This window comes from Phoca vitulina, unplaced genomic scaffold, assembly GCF_004348235.1.
Source record: "Phoca vitulina isolate PV1807 unplaced genomic scaffold, GSC_HSeal_1.0 scaffold5, whole genome shotgun sequence".
NCBI classification, from domain to species: Eukaryota; Metazoa; Chordata; class Mammalia; order Carnivora; family Phocidae; genus Phoca; species Phoca vitulina.
The window spans coordinates 53,124,769-53,152,053 of NW_022589708.1; the positions used below are offsets into that span (position 1 = coordinate 53,124,769).

At 36.1% G+C, this 27,285-nt stretch overlaps 1 protein-coding gene across 1 annotated transcript in view; it reads left to right on the forward strand.

Annotated features, from left to right (window-relative positions):
- Window positions 1-27,285, forward strand: part of DNAJC15 (DnaJ heat shock protein family (Hsp40) member C15) — a 78,857-nt gene that overhangs the window by 20,882 nt on the left and 30,690 nt on the right. Inside the window, exons 2-4 of the mRNA XM_032402952.1 lie at window positions 7,010-7,061; window positions 10,028-10,101; window positions 19,020-19,096. Coding sequence (XP_032258843.1) covers window positions 7,010-7,061; window positions 10,028-10,101; window positions 19,020-19,096 — 203 coding nt within the window. The remainder of the gene's footprint in view (window positions 1-7,009; window positions 7,062-10,027; window positions 10,102-19,019; window positions 19,097-27,285) is intronic.

Here is a 27,285-nt window from a genome sequence, read left to right on the forward strand (position 1 = left end):
CTCTCTCTCTATATATATATATGCACATTTTTTCCCAAGTTTTTATTATAACCAATTAATTCCAGTTAGTTAACATATAGTGTAATATTAGTTTGAGGTGTAGAATGTAGTGATTCATCACTTAACATACAACACCAGGTGCTCATCACAAGTGCCCTTCTGAATCCCAATCACCTATTTCACCCATCCCCCCACCCCCACCCCTCCGGTAACCATCAGTTTGTTCTCTGTAGTTAAGAGTCTGTTTCTTTTTTTCCCCCATGTTCATTTGTTTTGTTTCTTAAATTCCTCACATGAGTAAAATCATATGGTATTTGTCATTCTTATATGTGCACATTTTTATAGAAAGATCAGCTCGTTTAAGTATGTGCTAGCCTAATGTTGTACAGAGAAGAAAAATGTATCTAAGAATTTATTTAGATCTTCTGCAGGCCTAGATAATGTTAGCTACTTTCCAAACCCATATACATCTGAGTCTTCAAAGAAAATGTTTCAAAACTAAAACTTGCCGAAGGCAGCTTTGTGGATATTTTTAAAAACAACAACAAAAACCCTTGTATGGCATCCGCATTTACCATCTTCTCTTTCCTATGTGTGTATGACACCTATGGCAATTTTAGCTAGGCCAGAGTACAGGTATATACACATCTTTCTTTTTAAATACCACTGCCTGATTACTTTTATTTTCAGCACATATTGTAGTTTTCCTAAGTCAAAGAAATAACATTTCTCTAGTTTCTGTAAAATCACAGATGTACCATGGTGCTAATCCAGTCGCATGAGCAATTTTAGACATTTAACCTGGTTATTGCCTCATTGTTAGAAAATGACTTTCCTTGTGGTACTAACACTAAGCCTGATTCACCATTTTGCTTTTAAATTGTGTTTTCAGTGTCATTTTTGTTGTTCTGTTACCGGCAATTTAGTTTTAAAGAATCGTTATTTAAAAAACATTCAAAATAAAAATTGAAGTATACCATGTGCTTGACACTGGATCAGATATGATGTTGCATATATAAAAGAAATAAATTAGATCTGGTTAGCCTGAAGTTATAATACTGAAGTTTAAGTAAATGTGAAATAGCATAGTAATAAAGCGTATGTGAAATTTTTTTCAACAGTGGAAAATTAGAGAAGATGTTGATGGAGTTCTCTGATATTTACACAGTTATGCTAAATGAACCATGGACAATTTAAAAGCCCCAGTATGTTTTAGAAGTTATTTTATTTTAAAAATTAAAGCCAAATAAAGGTATGGTTAAGAGTTTTGTGTGAATGACTTGCTGAGATTTCAGATTCGCTCTCCTGTACTTCCTGTTTTCTATATTTGCAATTAGATAGTTTCTTTTCCCCATTGGGGTCATTCACATATGTGGAGGGCTGGGGGAATTTATTGTTGTTTTAGAGCTCTCTCAATTTGTGTCTGAAAGAAAAATACCAATGAATTTTTAGTGAATAGAAAACTGTTAGGTAGTAGATAAATATGTTTTTCTGGGAAATTGATCGTATTCTTATTCTGGACCAGTTAAGGTTAAAGTTTTAAAACTTAATTGCTTATATCTAATAGTTTTAGTATTTCCATCGAAAACTTTATGAGAAAGACCTTTGTTCTTATTTCATAGTACAAAATCTGATTGTGTAAGATACATGGTATTTTTTGAAAATCTCAAGTTGAGTTCAGCTCCCAAATAATATATTTTTGTTTGTTATCAATTGTCTATGCTTAAAAAGTATAAATTATTTTAATATCAAATTAATTGCAAATACCATTGAAGAGGTAAATAAGATATAACTCCTTCCAGTAAGGAATTTTAATTCCAATAAGGAAAATGAGTTTTTGATGAGCTGTGCTATACTTTGTCCATTCACTGTGGATAAATAAGATTTGATTGCACAGTTTTTGGTCATATATTGAGTATTTTTATTTGCTCCAGTGATCTACCTAATTTGGGTTTGGTTTTGTTGTTGTTTTTAAAGGTTGCAAGGCCTTTAGTGTTTATCTTTTTGTAAAGTTAGTCTTTAGAAATAGAGGTTAACTCTGGCATCAACATTATTTTTCTCGTATTATTATTATTTTGTTATGTTATTAATATTTTTCTTGTTAAATGAATGAAAAATGAAATACATATGGCAGGTTTCTGATGTGCTCTAGGAGCACAAAGATAACTGATATACCCTTTTTTAGTTTAGTGAGCTTCTTTATTTATTTATTTTTTTACAGAGATTCTCATTTTGGGACTTGTAAACTGAAGGGCTTCAGAGAAACCCTTGGATCCCTTCAAACTATATAAAAATTTTGCTGTGTATATATATTTATGGTTTTCTGGGGTGATCCATAGATTTCATTAGATTTTTTTTTTTTTTAAGATTTTATTTATTTATTTGACAGAGAGAGATAGTGAGAGCAGGAACACAAACGGGGGGAGTGGGAGAGGGAGAAGTAGGCTTCCCACCGAGTGGGGAACCTGACGTGGGGCTCGATCCCAGGACCCTGGGATCATGACCCGAGCCGAAGGCAGACGCTTAACGACTAAGCCACTCGGGCGCCCTGATTTCATTAGATTTTTAAAAGACCCTTGGTTTCTAGAAAAGCTAAAGGAGACACAACACATTTAACTATAAATTAGTGTAATAAATGTTGTAATAAGGATAAAAATAAAGGTCTTTGGGAGATGAATGTAAACATTGGAGGCCCACCATGTTCAGTGTCCTACATAGGACTCATTTGATATAGGTCTTTGCCCTGTGCATAGGATAGTGACTGGTGTATGTAATGTTTTTATTAGTGAGGGTCAGGTAGTAATGGGTGGTTTTTTTTTTGAAGATAGTTTAATGAAGGGATTATTGGCAGAGGTGGGCATGCTTTAAGGTAACCAGAAATGAATGATGAATCACCCAGGGCCTGGCAGTGGTTGGAAATTTATCCACCCAGGGAAAGGGGCAAGAGGATGGGAATTATGTTCCAGAACCCAATAAGAGTTGTAGGCATGGAAGAGGAGCCCTTTAACAGGAGCTGTGGCCAAAGAGGTAACATAGCAGGGAGTAAATTGTACCATTACTTCTATCTCTTTCCACCTTTTGCTTTTCTGCTGATGCTTCCTGTTGGGAAGGACTGTCTCTTATGCACAGTATTTCAGTCCCACTTGGCCACATAAAAGCGGGCCTTGGGCTCAGAATACTTCCCTACCAAGAGAAGAGGAGCTCACATAGCCTGTGCTGGGTTTACCACCTTTGTGGCATTATCTTTCCTGGTTTCATGCTTATTGAGTGTTTCTTTGTTCTGCTTAAGCATAGTCAATGGCTCTTACATATGCCCTCAGATATATCAGTATTTCAGACTCCAGGGACAGTGTGGGGTAGAGAGGGGGAAGGTCCTTCTATTGTACCACCAGAGGGGTGGGTGCTTGTAGGCCCATTTCCTTTAGTCAGCTAGCTGCTGGGGGCACCCACTAGCCATAAGGGACTGATGCATACAACTGGAACTGATCTTTATCTTCTCTAATGTAAGTAAAGCATTATCCAGTGCTTGACTTTTACAGTGTTTTCCTTGGCAACTTTGATACGAAGATGCAACAGGCAGAAGTGTCTGGAGTCCTCACCTGTGATTGGTAACCTATGCTTGGTGTTCTTTTTGACACTTCCTCTCCTTGGCAAAACCCACCCAGAAACTAAAGGGCAAGTGAGGACTTGGATAATGTGGTCGTTAGAGATAAGGGAAGGCAGAAGTACAGAGCAAGTCCTACGGGTGAAGAATGAATCTGGAGGGACAAATGGAGAATAATCAGCAGAGTGCTTAATACTTATTTGTTGAATTAAATTGAATTTTTATTGTTAAACATAGTTTAGGTTTATGTATTAAAGTGAAAAATGATCAAATGCCTAATGCTTTAATGTTTCTGATATAAATACCTTTAAATTAAAATCTCTTTGGAATTGTAGAGGCAGCTATTTGTATTTTGAGTAGTTGAAGTAGTAAAAAGACACAATAATTATTAATCTATAAAAATGTGAAATTTTATATAGACTAACTCAATTTTTCAAGACTTTATATTTTTTAAATATGCATTTTTCGAAATGTGAAAATTTGAATTATTTAATCTAGAGAAGACCAATTCATTTTCTAGGGCCTACCTCAAAAATTACTTATATGAATCTTCCTTTAGACAAATTTCAGGGTTTACAGAACACTGTTCATACTTCTGTCATACCACTTATATTCAATAATAGCTAGTTATTTTTATTGATAATATTAAAAGCAGTTCACATTTACTGACTGTTTACTATGTGCCAAGCCACTATATTAAGTCCTTTATATACATTATTATATTTTATCCTCACAATAACCCTAGGAAGTACAGATACTATTGCTTGGTGCTTGGGATGCCTCAATGGACAGAACAAGTTCCACAAAGGCTAGAGATCTTTATATGCTGGTATTAATATTTCTGCACCATTTTGTTGTTGTTGTTAGTATCCCCTACTTACTCTTTTCGTTGAGTACTTGTTATGTGTATTAACCATTTAGATTTTTTTCTATGAAGCCCGTGACCTTTTGCCCATTTTTCTTTCTTTCTTCTTTTTTAAAGATTTTATTTATTTATTAGAGAGAGAGAGGGAACACAAGCAGGGGGAGTGGGAGAGGGAGAAGCAGGCTTCCCGCTGAGCAGGGAGCCCGATGCGGGGCTGGATCCCAGGATCCTGGGATCATGACCTGAGCCGAAGGCAGACGCTTAACGACTGAACCACCCAGGCACCTCATTGCCCATTTTTCTATTGAATTGTCCCTCGTCTTATTATTGATGTGAGGGAATCCTATATGTGTCTTTGGATATGTGCTCATTGTCCGTTACGTGTTGCTAATGACTTCTCCCATTCTGTGGCAGATTTAGGCTGAAGAGTTAAGAACAACTATCTGGGTAGGCAAAGGCAAATATTTCTAGTCAGATGAAAGAATAAACAAGGTTATAAGGAAGGGAAATAAATTCACACATGAAACAGTTGAGTAGTTTGTTTGGACTGAGGTTCATTAAAGTGAACCAGTGGAAGATAAGCCTGGAAATTTCAAACTATATAGCCTCAGGGAAGCTCTAGAAAATGGCAAAAATATACCTCAACAGAATATCTTCTTTTAAATCAGTACTCACTTCCCTTCTGTTCAGGACAACCTGTCTACACAACCTGAAAGAACTTGGGAAACTATTTTGCCTCTCTGGATAGCTAGCTCTAGGCTTCCTCTCCTCTGCCAGGGAAAGAATCTTCTTTCCTAAAGTGCAACAGTGTTACTGCCTGGTGAAAAGGTCTATCTTAGAACTAGAACTGAGAACTATAGATAAACTTCATCTTGTCCATGAAGAGCTCTAGATTTCTAAGAGAAAGCTAATTGGATATTAAAGTTAAAGCACTTCATACAGGTGCTCTTTGTTTCCTGGTGTTTCTCATGATAGAGTCTTCCCTTGAAGATTTGGGGCTTTGATTTCCTAAGACTTGTATTCTCTTATGGAACTTGTAGGCTGATGTCTGTAGGGCTTTTTGGTTTTATCATCCCTCTAGTCTCAGCCTCCATCTAACTACTTCTGCACCAATGTGAAATGAATCCATTCTGTTTCCTACTGAGATTATTCTAGATTTTTCTTTTTATGGTCTTTCCTGGATCTAGTGGATTTACCTCTCTCACCACTAATCAGACAAAAACATTTCTGTGATGTCTCTCCTTAATTTCTGTATGCATCAAAATTTGACTTGGTTGCAAGTGCCTGGAAATTATAGTGGCTTATGAAGATAGAATTCTATTTTTATCTCATATAAATAAAGGCAGTCCAGGGGTGCTATGGCAGCTCCATAATCATCGAGGACACAGTCTTCTTTCATCCCATTGTTTTTCCTTCTTTATCCAAAATGGCTGCTCTAGGTAGAATGTCTACATTTCCAGCAAGCAGGAATGGAAAAGGAGAAGGACATTTCCTCCATCCCCAAAGGACTTCTCAGAAGTTGCACATACCACCACCCTGCTTATTATCTTAAAAGCCAACACTTAGTTAACATAGCCATAGTCTAAGGGAGGCTTGGAAATATGTCTGGTTAAAAATAGGAACTCTTGATCCTAGAGAAGAAAGGGAGAATGGATGTTGGGGGGAAACCATTGATCTCTGCTACATAAACCTTTTCTGTTGTGACTTAAATATTTTTCTGAGATGGTAAAGGAGAAAAGCATAGAATAATATGTAGTACATAACCAATTTAAAATAGATTTTTATCAGAATGAGCTCATAATTTTAGATTCTGAATTCTTGGCTCTTACTTAAAAATTTTTACATTGGCCTAGAAAGGTAGAAGTAAATTAACTTTTAAATTATTCATAATTTTTACTAATTTTTGGCAGTTTGACTTCTTTACTAAACGTAGATCTAATGTTTTATCAAAATTTTAAGTATAGCAAATGCCATTGAGCTTTGTAAATATAAAGGGAATATGTGCTTTTTATCTTTGTAGAAGATAAGTATATTTAACCCACTATTAAGAATAATTTACAGGGGCGCCTGGGTGGCTCAGTCATTTGAGCATCCTACTCTTGGTTTCCGCTCAGGTCATGATCTTGGGGTCGTGGGATCGGGTCCCATGTTGTGTTCCGCACTCAGTGTGGAGTCTACTTGTCACTCTCCCTCTGTTCCCGCACCCCCAAAATAAATAAATAAAATCTTAAAAAAAAAAAAGAATAATCTACAGAAAATATTTTAGTAATAGGTAACATACAAGCTCTTGGGTAGAATGAATTCAAATATATGGAAATTAAATGATACCTAGGATAATTTTGGTTTACTGAAAATTAGCTGATATAGTATGCAATAGGTAGAATCCCATAGACACTGCAGATTAAAAAAAAATTCTATTCTTCACAGCAGAGCTTGAGGAAAATGTATTTAACGTAATTATTTTCATTATTTAAAATGGTTTACTTTAAAAAAGCTAGTGTGTAAGACTGTGTAAGTGATAATCATTTTTTCCTTCACAGGCAAGAAGTTTGATAGCTGTAGGACTGGGTGTTGCAGCTCTTGCGTTTGCAGGTGAGATAAATAAAGGATACTTACCAATAAATGTTGCAGAAGAAATATTTTCAAATAGTTTCTATAGTGATTCATGAGGAGACCCTCCGTATTCTGAGGTTTGGGTTTTAAGACATACATTCTCATTTTTTCCTCCCATTTATAGTCACTGAACATTTGTCAATGTAGCAAAAACTAGATGAACTGTGTAGTGAAGAAAATTTACAATGTATGAAGCTACTGGGGCGCCTGGGTGGCTCAGTCATTAAGTGTCTGCCTTCAGCTCAGGTCATGGTCCCAGGGTCCTGGGATCGAGCCCCACATCAGGCTCCCTGCTCAGCGGGAAGCCTGCTTCTCCCTCTCCCATTCCCCCAGCTTGTATTTCCTCTCTCGTTGTGTCTCTCTCTGTCAAATAAATAAATAAAAATCTTAAAAAAACAAAACAAAACAAAAAAAACAATGTATGAAGCTAGGAAAACTAGCCCCAATAATAGTTGACCTTCCTGGCATTTTTTTATTTGAGCTATATAGTACACTTTAAAAAAATTCTTTAATATGAAGCAATGTAAGTGATATGGGGTTCCTTTATTCTACCATGTTGGATTTTTTTCTTGCAGGATTAGATTACACATTTCCTGAGCTGTCACTTTTTCTGATGAGCATAGTTCTTCCCTGTAATGTATTAGTTACTTCATTTTTAACACATTGGTGTAATTTTTTTGATAAACTCAGGAGAATTTCTTTTACTGCCCAAATCACCAAAGAATAGTTATAAAAATTTAAAGCAAAATTTCTCTCTTCCAGTCATTAACTTATAGTTTTAAATTACATAGCTATTTCCTAATCATATGTTAATCTGGGAGCATCTCCTTGTTGATAAAGCTTTACATTTTTTGTTTTAGCATTTGTATCTCAAGTTCCATGGGTTTGATTTTGTTTCTTGGATCTTCTTTTTAAGTGAAGCTACATTCCATTGTGGTTATATGGAGTTAGTAAAATCCAGTAAAAAAATGAGACATAAAAATTTTTTGTTTTGTTTTATAAATATGGTACTTAATTTCACACAACTCTCTTTTAAAGCACCTTAACAATAAACATTTTAAAATCAAGAAGATCAGTGGTTCAGATTCTCTTGGTCTTTGTGCCATCAGGGTCTTGTATCTTGACATTATAACTATACTGAGGTTTCACGAGGAGACTATCATGTCCAAAAAGGAATTCTGACAAACTGGCCCATAAACATGAAACAATTTTAGTGTTAACTGTTACAGTATTAACTATTATTGGCATAGTTATTTTAAAATTCAAATGTAAGATTTTTATTTGAAATTAAAGAAAGATGCTGTAGTTTTTTGCCAGGTTCTTCTTTCTAAAATGAGAAGAATTGGCATGTGTACTGTGTATATACCATGCTGTTGCCAAGTTCTTTTTTTTTTTTTTTAAGATTTTATTTATTTTTTGACAGAGAGACAGCGAGAGAGAGAGAACACACAAGCTGGGGGAGTGGGAGAGGGAGAAGCAGGCTTCCCGCTGAGCAGGGAGCCTGATGTGGGGCTCGATCCCAGGACCCTGGGATCATGACCTGAGCTGAAGGCGGACGCTTAACGACTGAGCCACCCAGGTGCCCCGCCAAGTTCTTATTACTAACTATAATATTAAATAGCAGGAACATTTCTTCGGGAGCCAAAAATAACTGAATAATAGAATTTAGGAGAAAGTATACTTACACTTGTTGGAACTAGGTCTTCTGGTTTATGATTCAAGTAAACCTCCAGATGTCACTTGTTGAAGGCTTTGCTTGCTGTTTTCATTGAGACTGCCTGATTATATGTGCTTTTAAAGGAATTTTACGGTAATTTAAAAGCTATACTTTGTACCATTGTAGAATCAGACGGACGTTGACATCTCTAGGATAAGAGATTTGGATGAATTAGGCTTTCACTTATTTAATTTCACTTATTTAATTTATTTAATTTCCCTTTATTTAATGTTCTCCTTGATCTCAAGAATTTTTTGTCTTCTACTTGGATTGACTACTTCCCATTTTCCATTTCTAGCGTTCTATTTCTCACTTTCACATGTTGTTTGCACAGGAATAACGGTATGTTTAGATAGTAACTTTTTCTAAAAGGTGTTTGTAATTGAACTTCCCCAGTGGAAATCTTCATTTGTGAAGGTTATGGCTGGAAATTGAATAAAGTCCAGAGTGTCATAATGGGTTTTCTAGCAAGACTTTTTGGGAAGAAAGACACTACTGTTAGTAGATACATATGCTGATTAGGGTACAAAAGGTAAATTGGCCAGGTAATATTTTATTCTTGTTCCATACCCTCGAAACAATTTGGAACCTGTTTTGCTGTTGAAGACAGAGGAGTTTTAATTAGTAGGATACCTAAGAAAAGAAAGCACCAAAATAAAATATGTTTTTAGGAGAATAGTCATCCTCAGTGAGAAATTGACAGTAAATATCTATTGGTGACTATTTCTTACATAACTGCTTTTTTACTTTAGAGGTAACTCCATTAAAATTACTCCTGTGTTGTACAGATCATAAGTAGTTTTTGTTTTCTATATATTTCAAAGTGATTATCACTGAGAAAACAGTACAAATAACCAGATATGTGAATATACATACGTGAGAGGACTTTATCTATAGTTTGTGGTGGAAGGAGTACTAGGATATTATTTTTTTGTTACCTAGCATATTGTATAAATGTAAGATACATAAACATTGACATTTTCTAATTTTATAATCATGAATTAGAACTTGATAAATTTAGTAACTCTTTTAATGATGTTAAAATGAAATGCTTCCTCTATTTAATAAACTAGAAATTTGAAAAAATAGTACTTTCTGGTAAATTTTGAAATGGTTGTTGAAATAACATATATACAAGAAGCTATCAGTAAATATTGTGGTTAGTACCTCGTGGGTATTGTATTCAATTATAGAAAATATATTTGGTTTTATTCCTGTTATTATTTAGGTCGCTATGCATTTCAAATCTGGAAGCCTCTAGAACAAGTAATCACAGAAACGGCAAAGAAGATTTCCACTCCTGTGAGTTAAAGATGGCTTTAGTAAGAAGGCTCATCATCATCAAAAGGCTTTGACTTTTGTTTATATGCCGTATTTGATAGTAATTCAGAAAATGTCTTGGATTTTCCAACATTTATGGTTTACTTTCTTGATTATATCCTTGGACGGTTTGTTTAATTTATTGATTTGTTTTAGTTTCTTGGCCACATTATTTTTATTTCTAACCTCATTCCTGCTTTTGACATCTAGTTACTATATTCTTTTTTTTTTTTAAGATTTTTAATTTATTTATTAGAGAGAGAGTGAGAAAGAGACAGCATGAGAGGGGTGAGGGTCAGAGGGAGAAGCAGGCTCCCCCCTGAGCAGGGAGCTTGATGCGGGACTCGATCCTGGGACTCCAGGATCATGACCTGATCTGAAGGCAGACGCTTAACGACTGAGCCACCCAGGCGCCCCCTAATTACTATATTCTTTTTAGTAGTATCACACCAACTTTGAGGTAATTTATCTTTTTTGTTTAATTAATATTATTTATTCTTGCAGTGATTTTCTATACGAATCCCTGTGGTAGAAGCTGGGTATAGTTGATGAACAAAATAGACATGGTCCCTACCCTGATGGAGCTTACCCAAGAATTTATTTCATCCTAAAATTTGAGACTGGTCCCCTTGTACCACCACCTGGTCATCTCAAACATAAAATGATAAGATTCCAATCCTGAAATCTGTAGGGCTTATACATTCATCTACAGGCATTGTAGTTACTCTCCTGAGCTGAATATAAGTGAAGAATGAATGATAGTAGGTATCTAAAAAACTGCAGTGTAGTGCACTGGTTTGTAACACTGGACACAATGCAGAGAAAACTCACTGAAGCATTACAGCATAAACATTGACTTCTGGGAAATAGAAACAGATATGGGATAGATCAACTTGGCTTGCAGCAATTTGGGAATGAATGGCTTGTTTTAGCAAAGGCATTACAGGCTTGTGAGGCTTAGTTAGTCATGAACAATGACCACACTTTCAAAGGATGACATACTGACAAATAATTAAACTCAGGTTCAAAAGAAGTGCAAGTGATATTGTAGACCTATAAATGTATGTCTGTGTGATTAGAGGGAACATTTTTTGGGGGGGTTATTTTTTCCTTCTGTTTTCCTACTTATATTTTATTTGGCTGCAGTATTAATAGGTATTTAGCATTCATTCAGTAAGTATTCATTAAACTCCTACTACATGCCAGACGTTATTGTGGGGAGTGGGCTGTGGTCAGGGAACCGTAAAAAGACATTGCCCTTAGGAGCGTACATTTTAGTGGACACAGGCAATTAACAAGTAAATAAGTAAAATACATAATATGTAGAAGTGTTGACTGCTTTCAAGAAAACTAAATCAGTGTAAGAGGTTAAAGAATAAAAGCAATGAGGAATCTATATTAGATGGGTCAGGGAAGGCCTCTCTGAGATGAGGGAGAAGGCCAGGTGAATCTCTGAAGAAAGAGCTTTCCAGGCAGTGAGAACACTGCAGAGGTCCTGAGGTGGAAATGAGCTTTGCAGCGAGAATAACTCCAGAGGAGTATGCAAAGAGAATAGTGGTAGAGTAGGGCCTAGATCATTTCAAGCCCAATAGACTGCAAATTTTACTTTCAGTGTAATGGAAAGCTTTCGGAAGGTTTTTGAGCATGGGGGCGATGTGATTTGCATTTTAGATTATCACTCTGCCCGCTGCATGGAGTGTCGACGGGAATGAGCCAGAGTAAAAGCTATCAATCCAGTTAAGAGGGTATTGAGATAGTGCAGATAATAGATAATAGTGGCTTGAAATATAGGAATGGAAATAGTGACGTAGTTCTTTAATGGATTGTTATTTATGTCTTTCCATATGTTTATAAATAACGAATGGAGCAAATTTCAGAAATTATTTCTCTTCTGTTAAGGTGATCTTCAGTAGATATATTTATATTGTAAACAAAAGACAAGTTTTGTAGAACTACATTATTTAACATTGTAAAGGAAGAGAGAGCAAGAAAATGAGAAAATTTTCACTGCTCTGTGGAGGCTCACGGATAAGGTAGAATAATTTAAGAGATTGTCACAGGTATACTGAACTTGGCACCTGCATTTCTTAAGGAGAGAAATGATGTATCCCTCTTTCCTTCTCCTTTGTGGACCTGAGGTAAGGAACACTTTTATATAAATCTGGCCCTTTTTTCCCCGACGAAGTGCTACTGCAATTTGCAGTGAAAATATTTCTTAGAACATCTTTATCATCATCATCGTCATCGTAATTATACCTCTCTGACGATAAGAGTGTCTTAAACAATTCTTTAAATATTAGTAATTCTAGGGAAACTGAGAAATAAATATATACATACTTTCTCTTGGCAAACTAATGATTTCAAAGTGTCAAACTTCACAAAACAACGGCATTTACAGTGTTTTGATGTTGTAAATATGATTCATTATGAAACTAAATGGAGTTGGTAAAAAATGGGAATTGTAATCGTGTGCCACTAAATCTGTGACTCAAAAGAAGGCCTGCAAGGTTCAAGTTCCTGTGGGTTCTTTTTAAATTTTTTCTTGAAGTTTGCTTTCTCTGTGCTTTAACATCATCTTGTTCTTAAATCTCATCTTTGTTTTTTCATATCTTTTTTCCCCCCATTTTTCTGGAATACTGCCTGGAGTAATTTTTTCATATGGAATGCATGGATGGTAAATGTCTTAAGTTCTTCTCTGCCAACAGTTTGTTTCTTTTGCTCTCACTGTTAATCATCAGTTAGCTGCTGGCTCTTTGGAATCTGGTGGAGCCAGTATGAGAGGAGGACAGAAGTCTCTGCTCAGGGGGCTCCTGGCTGGCTCATTCAGTGGAGCCTGCTGCAGCTCTTGATCTTGGCATCATGAGTTCAAGCCCCATGATGGGGGTAGAGATTACTTTAAAAAAAAAAATCTGCTCAGACTGAATGAACCTCAGTGCCCATATACATGCTTTCTTGCATATTCTTAGCCACAGTTTCTGGTACACTAAGACTCTTAGCCAGAATTTCTGATGTTTCTCATTTCTGATTGTTCTGATTGTTCCTTTGTAAGCAGCCTGTTTTGGTTTTCTTTTGTTGTTTGTGTCTAAAACACAAACTTTAGTTTTTTGGTGATTTTTGTTTGTTTTTTAACTCTGGAAGTTTTGGGGGTTTTCTCTTTATTATTGATGTTCTGAAATTTCACAGGTATTCTTAGTGAGACTTAAGTGAAAATTGTCTATCTTTTGTTTTAGAAGATTCTCTTATGCTGTTCTTTAATTATTTTTTCCTTCCACTGTCTCTCTTCTCTGTTCCTGGAACTCTTATTAGAGACACATTGGACCTCTAAGTGTATCTTTCTTATTTTCCATCTTATCTTTTTGTTTTACATTCCACAGTATTTCCACAGCTTATTTTCCAGATCACCAGGTTGGTTTTTAGCAGTGGCCATTCTGTTATTTAGTCCGTCTGCTAAATTTTTTACATCAGTAATATTTTAATATCTGAAAATTTTCTTGTTTTTCATAGCAACTTACCCTTTATGGTTGTAAGATACTAATTCAAATTTGGTTAAATCCTCTTCTGTTTCCTGATTTATCTCCTTCCTCCAAAAGCCAGTTGTTATTTGTTCATCTTTGTTCTGCTTTTCCCCCGTGATACTGGATTTGTTCAAATGTCTGATAATCCTTGGTTATTGGTTTCTGTTTGTGGGAACTAAGTTGATTAATATAAGTGGCCTTCCTCAGCAGTTTGGTAGACTCACTTCAATAATTTAATTGAATGAGAGGGTTGATAGTGGGCTGTGAATACATAGATGGGTTATGTCAACAGCATGTCTTCCAAAGCAAGGAGCCCAGAGGCAGGCTTGGGACCTCCAGAGGGAGATTGAAGAGAGATTGAGTACCATGTATATTTTATTCCTTAGCATAACTGTGTCCCTCCCCAGCCTTCTGGGTTCTGAAATGTGATCTGCTAGTACTCTCCTTGGCTTCTCTTGGGACCTACCCCCAACAATGAGATACATCCCAGGCATGCAGTTGTGTTTCTTAGCCTGAGGGCAAAATGACAGGCGGTAGGCCCCTTATGCTCTGTATTACTGGAGTTAGAAATGGTCATCTCTGCTGTTCTGGTTTAATTAATTATCCTGATGTTGTTATTGTATTTGTTGACTCGAAAGGTAGGGTTTTCTTCTTAATTTCCTGAGAAGGGTTTTCTTTTTTCCTCTGGTGTTTGAAGCTGCAGTTATTTTTCTGTATGTGCAGTCTTACCTGTTTTCAACCTTTCAGAATTTCTTTAAAGTTACTTGTATCATCTCTTGTTTTCTAGGCCTGTAATGGACTTTTCCTTTTAAAAACATCTCTCTTCTCATTTCAAAGGCACTTTAGAAAGCAAAAGACCTTCTGTATGCAATCTTCTGTTTTGAACCAGTACTTTTTTGCTTGATTTTTAATATATTAACATGTTATTAACTCAGCTAATGTTTAACTACCCCTTATTTTTTTCCTGGGGGGAAAAAACCCAAGTCGTTCATCTTCTTTTAAGGCTTTTATTTTTCTATTTGTGAAAATGTCCTTTTATTTGAATATAATTTTTAAAAATTGGACTTCTGGGGCACGTGGGTGGCTCAGTCGTTAAGCGTCTGCCTTCTGCTCAGGTCGTGATCCCAGGGTCCTGGGATTGAGCCCCGCATCAGGCTCCCTGCTCAGCAGGAAGCCTGCTTCTTCCTCTCCCACTCCCCCTGCTTGTGTTCCCTCTCTCTCCGTGTCTCTCTCTGTCAAATAAATAAATAAAATCTTTAAAAAATAAAAAAATAAAAATAAAAATTGGATTTCCTTTGTCTTATGGTTAAGTGAAATTCATGGAAACAGCACAAATTAAAATCATCCCTCTGTGGCTCTCTAAATGAAATAGATTATTGTAAATAATAGGAATTTATAGTTTATGGTAAGTGTATTTCTTAAGATTATGGAATGACACAGTTCTTCTTTGGTTGTCTGGAGGGCTTTTGTATTTCCAGCTCTTGGTTGAGTAAATTTTCTAATGAAGATTTTGTTTAACTTGGTTCATTTCATATTTCCTTTGATAATATATGGCACCATAGCATTTAATGCTAATTTTATTTATTTATTTATAAAAGATTTTTATTTATTTGAGAGAGAGAGCAAGCGAGAGAGCAAGAGAGCATGAACCAGGGGAGGGGTGGAAGCAGAGGGAGAAACAGACTCCCTGCTGAGCAGGGATCCCGATGTGGGACTTGATCCCAGGACCCTGAGATCATGACCTGAGCTGAAGGCAGACGCTTAACCAACTGAGCCACCCAGGCACCCTTAATGCTAATTTTAGATGGAAAATGATTTTGAGGTATGTTGTTTATATATATACTTTATGAATAGAATAATACAAAATAATAATTTGTAAGGTTCAGGGTATATTTCAAATAGCAGCATAAAAGTAGTGGAATCATACTGTTTCTGTTCTTAGAAATTCTATTAGAAAAGTATAACCAAAAAAAAAAAAGATGTTTAACCATCTGCTCTATTTGATGTAGTTGATCTATAGTTGTTCCTTACAGATATGCACAGATTCACTTACTCATAAGCAGGTCAGTGTTTTAGGGTGTGAGCCTCATCCAAATGCTAGATTTTAAGTTCTGGGTCTCCTTTTCCACCTGTGCAAAACTAAAAGTAAACAATTGCTCAGATACAATACCTGCCATTAGGGTTAATGAGCTTTGTGGCTAGTGGGAGTGACACTTCATGAAACATCAATTTATCATGTTTATTATGTTGACATTTTGGAGCTCTCTAAGGTAAATAAATACTTATAGAAATCTCAGGGAGAAAGGTATGCATCTAGTAAAAATTTTAGTCTGCTGAGAGAAAACTTAAAACCAGCTGTTATTCCTCTGTTAGATCCCCTAGTCTTTTATATATTCCCCTCCGTGTGTGTGTGTGTGTGTGTGTGTGTGTGTATAATTTGTCCAGGTTACTATGTGTACTTAAATAATTTGATTCTCTTCCTCCACTCAAACCTTGGAGAAGGGTATTATTTTTAGTTTTCTTTCTAGATTGTTAATTACTTGAAACTTGAAATCGTCTATCATATTCCTCACAACACTGGTACATTGATAGGTTATCATCTGTGTGATGAAGGACAAAACTTGACCTGTCTCATTTGAAATGTTCCTGGCATGTACTAGGTGCTGAAGTGCTTGTTTAAATGAATTAATTGCCAGGGAATTATTACCAAGTAGAAATTTTTAACAAGCTGTTCAAAGACAACAGCTTATATAAATGACCAGATCTGGTTCATTTTTTAAGTTCTAATAATTTCCTTGGTCTTTTATTTAGTTCTCTCTTTTAAAAATTGTACAGGTAGCCTGTGTTCATTGTTGAAAATTTAGAAAGTAAAAATGAACATAAAGAAAAAAAATTACTCATGATGTCACCAACCAAAAATAACATTTTAGTGTATATACTTTCTGATGTTGTTTTATGTAAACATACACTTACTTATTTTTCCTTACAAAAATAGGGGTCCATGTTTTAAAAACTTACAAGCAGTACAATCATTGATGTATTTTTTCCTTTTCAAAGTTGAGTTCATGCATCCTGTTTCTCCGTTAAGAACTCCTAAAGCATTGTCTGTACTTGCTGTCTCCCATTCCTTCCCTCCTGTTCTCTCTTAAACCCACTCTAATCAGACTCTCACTCCCACTCCCTGCAGCTCTAAAAAAGAGCTTTTTTTGTTAAAGATTTTATTTATTTATTTGGCAGAGACACAGTGAGAGAGGGAACACAAGCAGGGGGAGTGGGACAGGGAGAAGCAGGCTTCCCATTGCTCAGGGAGCCCGATGTGGGGGCTCGATCCCAGGACCCTGGGATCATGACCTGAGCGGAAGGCAGCCAGCCGCTTAATGACTGAGCCACCCAGGCGCCCCTCCCTGCAGCTCTTGTCAACGACTTTGACCTCTTTGATAAATCCAGCAGTCAGGTCTCAGCTCACATCTAACTTAACCTATCAGAAGTGTTTGAAACTGTTTTTCCCTTCCTTACTTTTGGTGTCTGCTTTTCCTTCTGCCTCACTGCTGGGCCTCCTGTCTGCTCTACTGATTCATCTCCATTTCTCTGCCCCTCAGACTTGCAATCTCTAGGGTTCAGTCTTTGGACTTCTTCTCTTCTCTCACTCCTTAGGTGATCTCATTCAGTCTCATGGCTTTACATACTGTATACATACTCATGACTCCTAAATGTTACCTCCAAGTCACACTTCTCCATTTAGATATGGATATCTCCATTTAACCCAAAAGACCACCAGCATGCGAATAATAACCCAGTAGGTAGACGGGTGTGTGATCAAAGCCCTGATTGGCATGCCTTAGCAGCCAATCCACAGGGGGCCCACACTTAGGATCCTTAAGATAGTTCCACAAAAGAGCTCATAAGAACCCCTGGATTTAAATGTCAAAATGGCAACCCTCTTGGGTCTCCTCCCTCTCTGGGAGCTTTGTACTATCACTCAATAAACTTTGCCTTGCTGTCCACCACTCTTCGTCTGGTCTCCCTCTTCATTCTTCGAAGCAGCATGACCACGAACCGTGGGCACTAAAGGAATAGAAATCGTACAACAGTAGTTCATTAGGGAGTGCTCGTATGATCGACAGTTCCAGAAGGGAAGAGAAGGAAGAAGGACAAAGGGACAATTTAGGCTGCAGTACAGTCGTAACAAAGGCCTCAGCCAACCCCATGCCAAGCTCTGAAGCCCAGATGGCTCATGGTGGTTGTCCCAGATTGGGACAAGGAGCCATGAGACTAAATGATATCACCTGATAAGTGAATTGTAGATACGAAGTCTAAGGACTGAGCTCTAGAGAACTACAATGTTTATACCCCCATATCAACCAGTCATTAAATAGAGACTGCTCTGGGAAGGGGACCTGAACTTGACTTTCTTCAGCCAAGGCAATTCCTGAAGAGTCTGACGGCTCACTGCCATCTGCCAGCAACAGCCCCAGCACCCAAAGTGTAAGTCCTTCACTTCTGAAGGAGAAGCTGCGCAGTGTATGGTAGTGTTTACTACATCATCTTTAATCCCTCTCTTTCTCATATCCCTTGTTTAATCTACCAGGAAAATGTTAGTGTTGCTTTCAGAATACATTTAGAATCTGATCACTTTTAAACTAGCTCTGCTATTACCACACTGGCCCATACCACCATCATCTCTTGCCTAGATTATTGTTATGTCCTCTTAATGGGTCTCCTGCTTCCCTCTTGCACCACTCTTTCTATTCTCCACATAGCATTTAGAGTAATCCTTTCAAAAGAAAGTCAAATGACATTACTCCAGTGCTCTGAGAATAGAATCCTAAATTATTTCTATTGCTTACGGCCTGTCCCCACCCACCGGCCAGTCTGGCCCAATAGCCTCTCTAATACTACTCTCTTCCTGGCTCCTGCCTTTCCAGCCACCTTTCAGGGACCTTGCAGTTGTTTTCTGGTCTCTCTTGGCCTGCCTGTCTGCTATCCTGATGTCCTCCCCACTTTGTCAGTTCCTCCTCTTCCTTCTCTATCAGCCAGTCCTGGAGGTAAAAAAGATGTGTGTCATATCAACATTAATGACTTATCAAGGTTATCCAATGAGAAAATTACTGCAGAGTTTAGGAAAAGTTCAAGCCTTTTGCTTCTACTGATTTCTTTTATTCTGTTATATCTTAGTGTAGAAAAATTAATGTATTTGAAAGTGAAATTTTAAGTTCATCTTGGTCATGGTTTCTTGTAAAGGATCATTGCTTAGTGCTTGCCCCTTCACAGTTTCAAGTTGACTTCTAGTAAAATGCATTGCTCTTACTGCAGCTATGATGGGATTGAGGTCATGCCACCTCATACATGGAACTAATTGTATCATGCTCTTTCTTTCCTGTACAGAGCCTTTCATCCTACTATAAAGGAGGATTTGAACAGAAAATGAGTAGGCGAGAAGCTAGTCTTATTTTGGGTATAAGGTAGGTGTGCTGAATAAGTATTATTTTGTTTGTGGCCAAGCTTGTTTTGGAAAAAGGAGAAAATGTTACAGTAAAGTTATCCTTATATTTTAAGTTATGAATAGGAGGCAGAGGAAGAAAATACAAAATTTTTACTTTTTTTTTTAAAGATTTTATTTATTTATTTGACAGAGAGATAGCGAGAGAGGGAACACAAGCGGGGGAATGGGAGAGGGAGAAGCAGGCCTCCCGTGGAGCAGGGAGCCCGATGTGGGACTCGATCCCAGGACCCTGGGATCATGACCTGAGCCGAAGGCAGACGCTTAACGACTGAGCCACCCAGGCGCCCAAAATTTTTACATTTTAAAACTTCACATCTAAGAGAATATCCTACTCCCCCTAAAAATATCAGGCATGATGTGATGTGTCTTTATTCCTTAACAAGGAACTCTTAATACTAGTTTCACAGCAATTATCAAAATATCCCTTATTGTGACACTGAATTGTTTCTGGATTTAGTTTTCTAATTTGCTATCTAATCATTTTTCTGTTATAACATGGGATCTGTTTCACAATTCTATTTCCATAATTTGATCTAGCATATTTTATTATAATTGTTCACCTTAGTATCTATTGTGTGACTTTGGACAGCATAGGAGAAAGTTAATGTTGTTGTGTGATTGCTCTGTGATATCTTCCTAACTTTAGTGTTAAGTGATGTCCCCTGCTATAGATTTGCTAGTCGATATATTCATTTGTTTACTTTATGTTCCTTTAGAACTCACTCAAATTTTTGTGGGGGTTGGTTATAGTATGTCATCCACAACAGATCTTCTGACGATTTAATCAACACAAGCAATATAGGTCATAAAGCCCTATGTTGATATAGTCTTTTAAATCTCTTGTAGATTAGCAGATTTTTAAGGCCAAAACATTTAATTACTTCTTTTGCCTTAGCAAGAAAAACAAAGGGGTGAAGAAGCAAGGGAAACAGCTCAGTTCAGCTTGGTGCTTTATTAAATAAAAGATGAAATATCTCACTGAGAATAGGTTTTAGGTAGGGGAACCAAATTAGGAAGTTGGCTATATTGCTGATTATTATTTGCTTTAATATTATTCAGGATGGCATTGTTATTTTTCTTGAAGTTTTATTGGGTCCCCACACCATCCCATTCATAGTTTTGAAATAGGAATATACAAAGGTTTTTGAGAATATCATTTAACATCATCCAAGGCACTCCTGTTATTGAGACAGATAATTAGAACTTAAGATTTATGGTTATAAAGTTTTATCCTGTTGAACTAGAAACTGTAGAAAATTTCCCAAGGATAATTTGCTGGTTAAGAGTATATCCTCTAATGTGAGTCTGAGTATGAATACCGGTTTTACCATTTACCAGCTGTGTGACCTCAATGTCATCATTTGTAAAATAAACATAATATCAGTTTCTATTGCCTAGGACTGTTGTGAAGACTAATACATAGATAATTCTTAATATAAACATGGCACTTAGTAACTACTCAACAAATACCAGCAAAACAGATCCTTGTCCCGGTTCTATCACTAAAGCACCACATTGTACGAGTCCGGTCAAGTTATTATTATTATTATTTTTAAAGATTTTATTTATTTATTTGACAGAGAGAGCATAAGCAGAGGGAGTGGCAGGCAGAGGGAGAAGGAGAAGCAGGCTCCTGCTGAGCAGGGAGCCCGATGCGGGACTCGATCCCAGGACCCTGGGATCATGACCTGAGCTGAAGGCAGCTGCTTAACCGACTGAGCCACCCAGGCGCCCCCCGGTCAACTTATTTTTAGTTCTTCTGCCCTTCAGTTTCTTCAGTTTTGAATAGAATTAATGCTATTTAGCCTTGTTGAAATAATGTAAAATGATAGGAGGATACCTTTTTATAAAAGTACCTACCAAATAACAGGTGCTAAATAAATGTTGGCTCCTCTTTCTTCCTATCTGTATCACAAATGCAGAAGCTAAATATTTGCTCTTAACACATTAAATAGAAGGGTAAGCCTTATTTGCTTTCCTCTAGCCCTTTCTTTCAATCAGGTAGTGTTGATTTTGAGAAGATTCTTTAAGATGTGAATACATGGCCGTGGCTCCATTCTCTGATCAATGAATCTAAACTATATAGACTATATAACAAGTAGGTAAAGGCAAAATGGAGCTGACTGTATGGATGACCTATTAAAAAATATTCTGTGTGCTACTAGATGATCCTGTACATTCTTACATATTTCATGAAACCTAATATATTTTACCGAGCTGCCCAGAAAAACTATTATTGTACCTGTTACTCTCTGAAGTGATGCACATGTGTGATTCTCATACTTTTTGAAAACTTCTGTGGAACTGTGTTAAGCTAAATGTTATTCAAAAGACCAATAGTAAAAATGATGAAACCAAAACTGCTCCATTTGCCACAGGATTAGAGAACACCACTGAGTTCCATGCACCCCAATTCCCAGTCCCAGTCAAATTGGGTACACATTCCAGGGAACACTGTGTATTCCTTGATCTAGGATATTTAAAGTTATACTTTCAATTTCATGGTGAAATTGTTTGTACTGGAGATCCATTGCTCTTTATTTAATTTTTATACTATGTTTAAGAACTACGATTCTCCCATCTTGTTTAATCTTTAGAACAACAAATAAATTTATTAAAATGTACTAAGTTCCTAGAGACTTAATATAGCAATAAGGAAAAGGGAATAAACTCTGTAGGCACACAAGAATACTTCCCTCATTCCCAAAGTTCACCACTATGAGTCTGATAATTATTACCTTTTTTTTTTTTTAAAGATTTTATTTATTGGAGAGAGAGAGAGAGAATGGAAGAGAGAGAGAGAACATGAGAAGGGGGAGGGTCAGAGGGAGAAGCAGACTCCCTGCTGAGCAGGGAGCCTGATGCGGGACTCCATCCTGGGACTCCAGGATCATGACCTAAGCTGAAGGCAGTCGCTTAACCAACTGAGCCACCCAGATGTCCTGATAATTATTATCTTAAAGGCAGAATGTTTTGAATGGCCATACTTATACATATAAACTCTCCTTGCATTTCTTAACTTCCTCCAATCTATCTAGTTCGGTGGTTGGCAGACCTCATTGTACATAATGCTTTATGGACTTTTATGTACAAAACCATGTGGACTGTTTTTTTATAGGCAATGTAAGTGATTATCAAGGATAATCTATCAGGTATAATGATCAAGGATAATATTCAGATTTTGTCCTGTGTGCTAAAGTTTAATATCCAGAATAAGATGCAACCTACCATATAAACTCCCCCCAAAAACACATAGAATGCGAATTTGTATTTTACTGAACTTACATCTTCATTATGTAGTGGTCCACATTTGATTTGCTTTATGAAATGTTTTTTAAAGCTCCTCTTTTTCTACTTTAAAATGTTCTGTAATACAACCCTTATAGTGTTAGTATTTACTAATAGAGAGCCATTATTCTTTGAAGGAGTTTACCTTTTTATAGCATTTTCTTTTCTTTTCTTTTTTTTAAAGATTTTATTTATTTATTTGACAGAGAGAGAGAGAGAGAGTGAGAGCAGGAACACAAGCAGGAGGAGTGGGAGAGGGAGAAGCAGGCTTCCCGAGGAGCAGGGAGCCCGATGCGGGGCTCGATCCCAGGACACTGGGATCAAGACCTGAGCCGAAGGCAGATGCTTAACGACTGAGCCACCCAGGTGCCCCTTTATAGCCATTTTCTTTTGGAGGGCTGTATAAAATGCATTAAGCATCTATTGCATATTTAATACTAGATACTATTTTAAGATACAAAACATATCTTCTGCTCATTAGTATCTAACTAAGGAGACATGTCAAATATCTACAGAAGAGCTAGGAAACATAACTAATAAAGGAAAGAGAATGATAAATGTAGACTTACTACAGGAAACTAAACATATTGGAATTTAAAAAAAAATAATGTGTTTTTCATTTCTTAATAGGCAGTTAAAGTGTTCATACCCCTGGTGCAGTGTTTAATGACTTCTTTTTCAAAACTTAGTAGTCTTTAGAATCAGACAGTGTCTTGATTGGCTATCTGGGAAGTATCTACAAAACAAAAAGTAAGTTTGAAATGGTCCCCCAGAGGACTTTCAAAAAACAGCAAAAAGGAATACCCTAATAGTCCTTACACTAAAAGACTTTTTTATTTTTAATTTTTTTTTAATTTTAAAAATTCTCCTTTAGTTTTATTGAGATATAATTGACAAAAAACATTGTATATGTAGGATGTAAAACATATTGATTTGCTATATGTATAATACGTATAGATTGCAAAGTTTACATTTCCGTGAACAGTTCCCTTTGCATCTTTCTAACACTTGTTTATTTCTTGTCTTTTTGATGACAGTCATTCTACAAGCTGTGAGGTGATATCTCATTGTGGTTTTGATTTGCATTTCCCCGGTGATTAGTGATGCTGATCACCTCATGTACCTGTTTGCCGTTTTATGTTTTTGGAAAAAGGTCTAGTCAGATCCTCCACTCATTTTGAAATCAGATCCACCTATCTATCTAGCTATGCTATATTATTGAATTGTATGAGTTCTTTATTTTGGAAATAACCTCTTACTAGATATATGATTTACAAATATTTTCTCCCTATTCCATAGGTGACTTTTTTCATCTTGTTGATGGTTTTCCTTACTGTGTAGAAACTTTTTAAAGTTTGATGTAGTCCCACTTGTTTAATTTTGTTTTGTTGCCTTTGCTTTTGATTTCAAATTTAAAAAATTACTGCAAAGACTGATGTCAAGGAGCTTACCCCCTGTATTTCCTTCTAGGAGCTTTATGATTTCAGGTCTTTAGTTCAAGGCTTTAATCCATTTTGAGTTGATTTTCATGTGTGGTGTAAGATAAGGGTCCGGTTTCATTCCTTTGCATGTGGCTGTCCAGATTTCCCAATACCATTTATTGAGGAAACTATCGTTTATTTGTTTTCTGTTTTTGGCTCCTTTGTCATAAGTTAATTGACCATATATACATGGGTTTGTTTCTGGGTTCTCTATTCTGTTCCATTGATGTATGTGTCTGTTTTTAACCTAATACCATACTGTTTTGATTATTATAGGTCTGTAATATAGTTTGAATTTAGGAAGTGTGATGCCTCCAGCTTTGTTCTTTCCCAAGATTGCTTTGGCTATTTGGAGTCTTTGTGGTTCCATACAAATTTTAGGATTGTTCCACTTTTGTGAAAAATGCCTTAGGAATTTTGATAGGGATTTCATTGTATCTGTAGATTGCTTTGAATAGTCTGGACATTTTAACAAAATGAATTCTTCCAATCCATGAGTGTGGGATATCCTTCTATTTATTGGTGTTTTTAATTTCTTTCACCAATGTCTTATAGTTTTCAGTGTATAGGTCTTTAACCTCCTTGGTTAAATTTATTTCTAGGTATTTTATTCTTTTTGATGCAATTGTAAATGCGATTTTCTTACTTTCTCTTTCTGATAGTTTGTTATTAGTGTATAGAGGGGCAACAGATTTTTGTATATTGATTTTGTATCCTCCAACTTTACCTAATTGATTGGTTAGTTCTAACAGTTTCAGGGTTTTCTTTATGTAATATCATGTCATCTGCAGTTTTACTTCTTTGTTTCCGATTTGGATGCCCTTCATTTCTTCTTCTTGCCTAATTCCTCTGGCCATGACTTCCAGTACTATGTTGGATAAAAGTGGTGAGAGCAGACAACCTTGTGTTGTATCTAATCTAAGAGGAAAAACTCTGAGCTTTTCACCATTGAGTATGATAGTTGCTATGCATTTGTCATATGGCCTTTATCATGTTGAGGTATATTCCCTCTATACTAACTTTGTTGAGAGTTTTTGTCATGAATGGGTGTTGAATTTTGTCAAATGTTTTTCTACATCTTTGGAAATGTCATGATTTTTATCCTTTATTTTGTTTCACATTTATGTTGTTTCACATTGATTGATTTGTGGATATTACACCATCCTTTCATCCCTGGAATAAATCCTACTTGTTCATGATGTATGATCCTTTTAATGTTTTGTTGAATTTGGTTTGCTTATATTTTGCTGATGAGTTTGGCATCAATGTTCATCGGGCATATTGGCCTGTAATTTTCTTTTCTTCTAGTGTCCTTGTCTGCTTGTGGTATCAGGATAATGCTTGCCTCATAAAATGAGTTTGGAAAGTATTTCCTCTTCTATTTTTTGGAAAAGTTTGAGGAGAATTGGTATTCTTTAGATGTTTGGTAGATTTCAGTGAAGGTGTCTCGTCCTGGGGTTTTCTCTGTTGGGAGGTTTTTGATTAGTGATTCAATCCATTGTTAATAATTGGTCTGTTCAGATTTTCTATTTCTTCCTCATTCAGTCTTGGTAGTTTATATGTCTGTAGGATTTATCTCTTCTACATTGTCCATTTTGTTGGTGTATAATGGTTGATAATAGTTATGATCCTTTGTATTTCTGTGGTATCAGTTGTAATGTCTTCTCTTTCATTTCTGATTTTATTTGAGTTCTCTCTGCTTTTTTCTTGTGAGTCTAGCTAATGGTTTGCCTGTTTTGTTTATCTTTTCAAAAACACAGCCCTTCATTTCATTAAGACAATAAAAGACAACTTTTTATTGTCTTTTTAATCTCTGTTTCATTTATTTTTACTCTGGATCTTTGTTATTTCCTTCCTTCAACTAACTTTGGCCTTAGTTTATCCTTCTTTTTTCTACTTCCCTGAGGCATAAATAAAGTTGTTTACTTGAGCTCTTTCTTTTTTCTTAATATAGGCATTTATTACTATAAACTGACTGTAAACTTCCATCTTAGAACTGCTTTTGCTGTATCCCATAAATTTGTTGTTATATTTCCATTTTCATTTGCATTTGTCTCAAGATGTTTTTTTTCTCTTTTGATTTTGTCTTTGACTCAAGACATTTTTTTATTCATAGAAGAATATTTTATATTCAGCAGTTGATAGTGTGTTTTAACATACTTGGTGATCTGTTACTTAACCTCAAAAGATTAGAAGTATAAGTAACTGTCAAGGAATAGCTAGACTGGAACAATGGCAGAATCAAGGGTTCACAGCTGATATCAAGGGAGGCAGTGCTAAAAACAGACAGAAGAACTTAAATGGAAAGCATTCGAGGACTCTTTTAAGACAAGGGTGAACAAATTTCTGCAGATCTTAAGAATTTCTTTGCACTTAATTTATACTCAGGTTAATACTTTTGACTCATTCAAGAAACATTAAATTAGGTTACTTATACTACATTTTTAAAAGTGGGAAATACGTAATATATTTTCATAAGCATGCTTTATCTTTATAATAATAACTAAAGGCTAGTTATTTTTGAACACTAACTCTGTGCTAGGTTATGCTGATCCTTTTACTTGCATTATCTAATTTATTCTTAAAATAATCCTGGGAGGTAGTTTATTTTATTTATTTATTTTTTAAAATTTTATTTATTTATTTGACAGAGAGAGACACAGCGAGAGAGGGAACATAAGCAGGGGGAGTGGGAGAGGGAGAAGCAGGCTTCCAGCAGAGCAGGGAGCCCGATGCGGGGCTTGATCCCAGGACCCTGGGATCATGACCTGAGCCGAAGGCAGATGCTTAATGACTGAGCCACCCAAGTGCCCTGTGGGAGGTAGTTTAGTATGTCCATTTTACTTATGAGAGAATTTTCACTCAGAGAGTTTAAGTGAGCAAGGCAGAGTTTTGCAGCTAATGTATGGTGGAATCAGGATGTTGAACCTATGTTTGAATATCTCTAAAAGTACCTGCTTTTATCCAGTACAGTGTGGTTCATCCATACAAATTAAATTACTTTGAGCTTTACAACAACCACTCTGTACTTTAAGTCAGCTGACATTATCCCAATTTGAGACCCAGAAAAGTTAAATAACTTAGATAAGATAGTATAGCTATTAATCAGCAATACCAGAATTTTGTTGTTGTTAACTGTTAATTTTGTTTCCTTGCTTGGAAAATGTGCTAGTCAGAAACTTTTCCAATACTGGATAAATTAGTTTTTACTGAAATAATTTTAAGTTCATTTAACTTTCTCAATTTTTGTTACAGCTTTTCCCATAGGTTTCTCACAAGTTAAATAAATTATGAGCTATGAAGAGTTTTGAGATGCTCTGTTGAAACATAATAATAATAATGAAAGCTAACTATTTTGGAGCACTGTTCTAGCACTTTG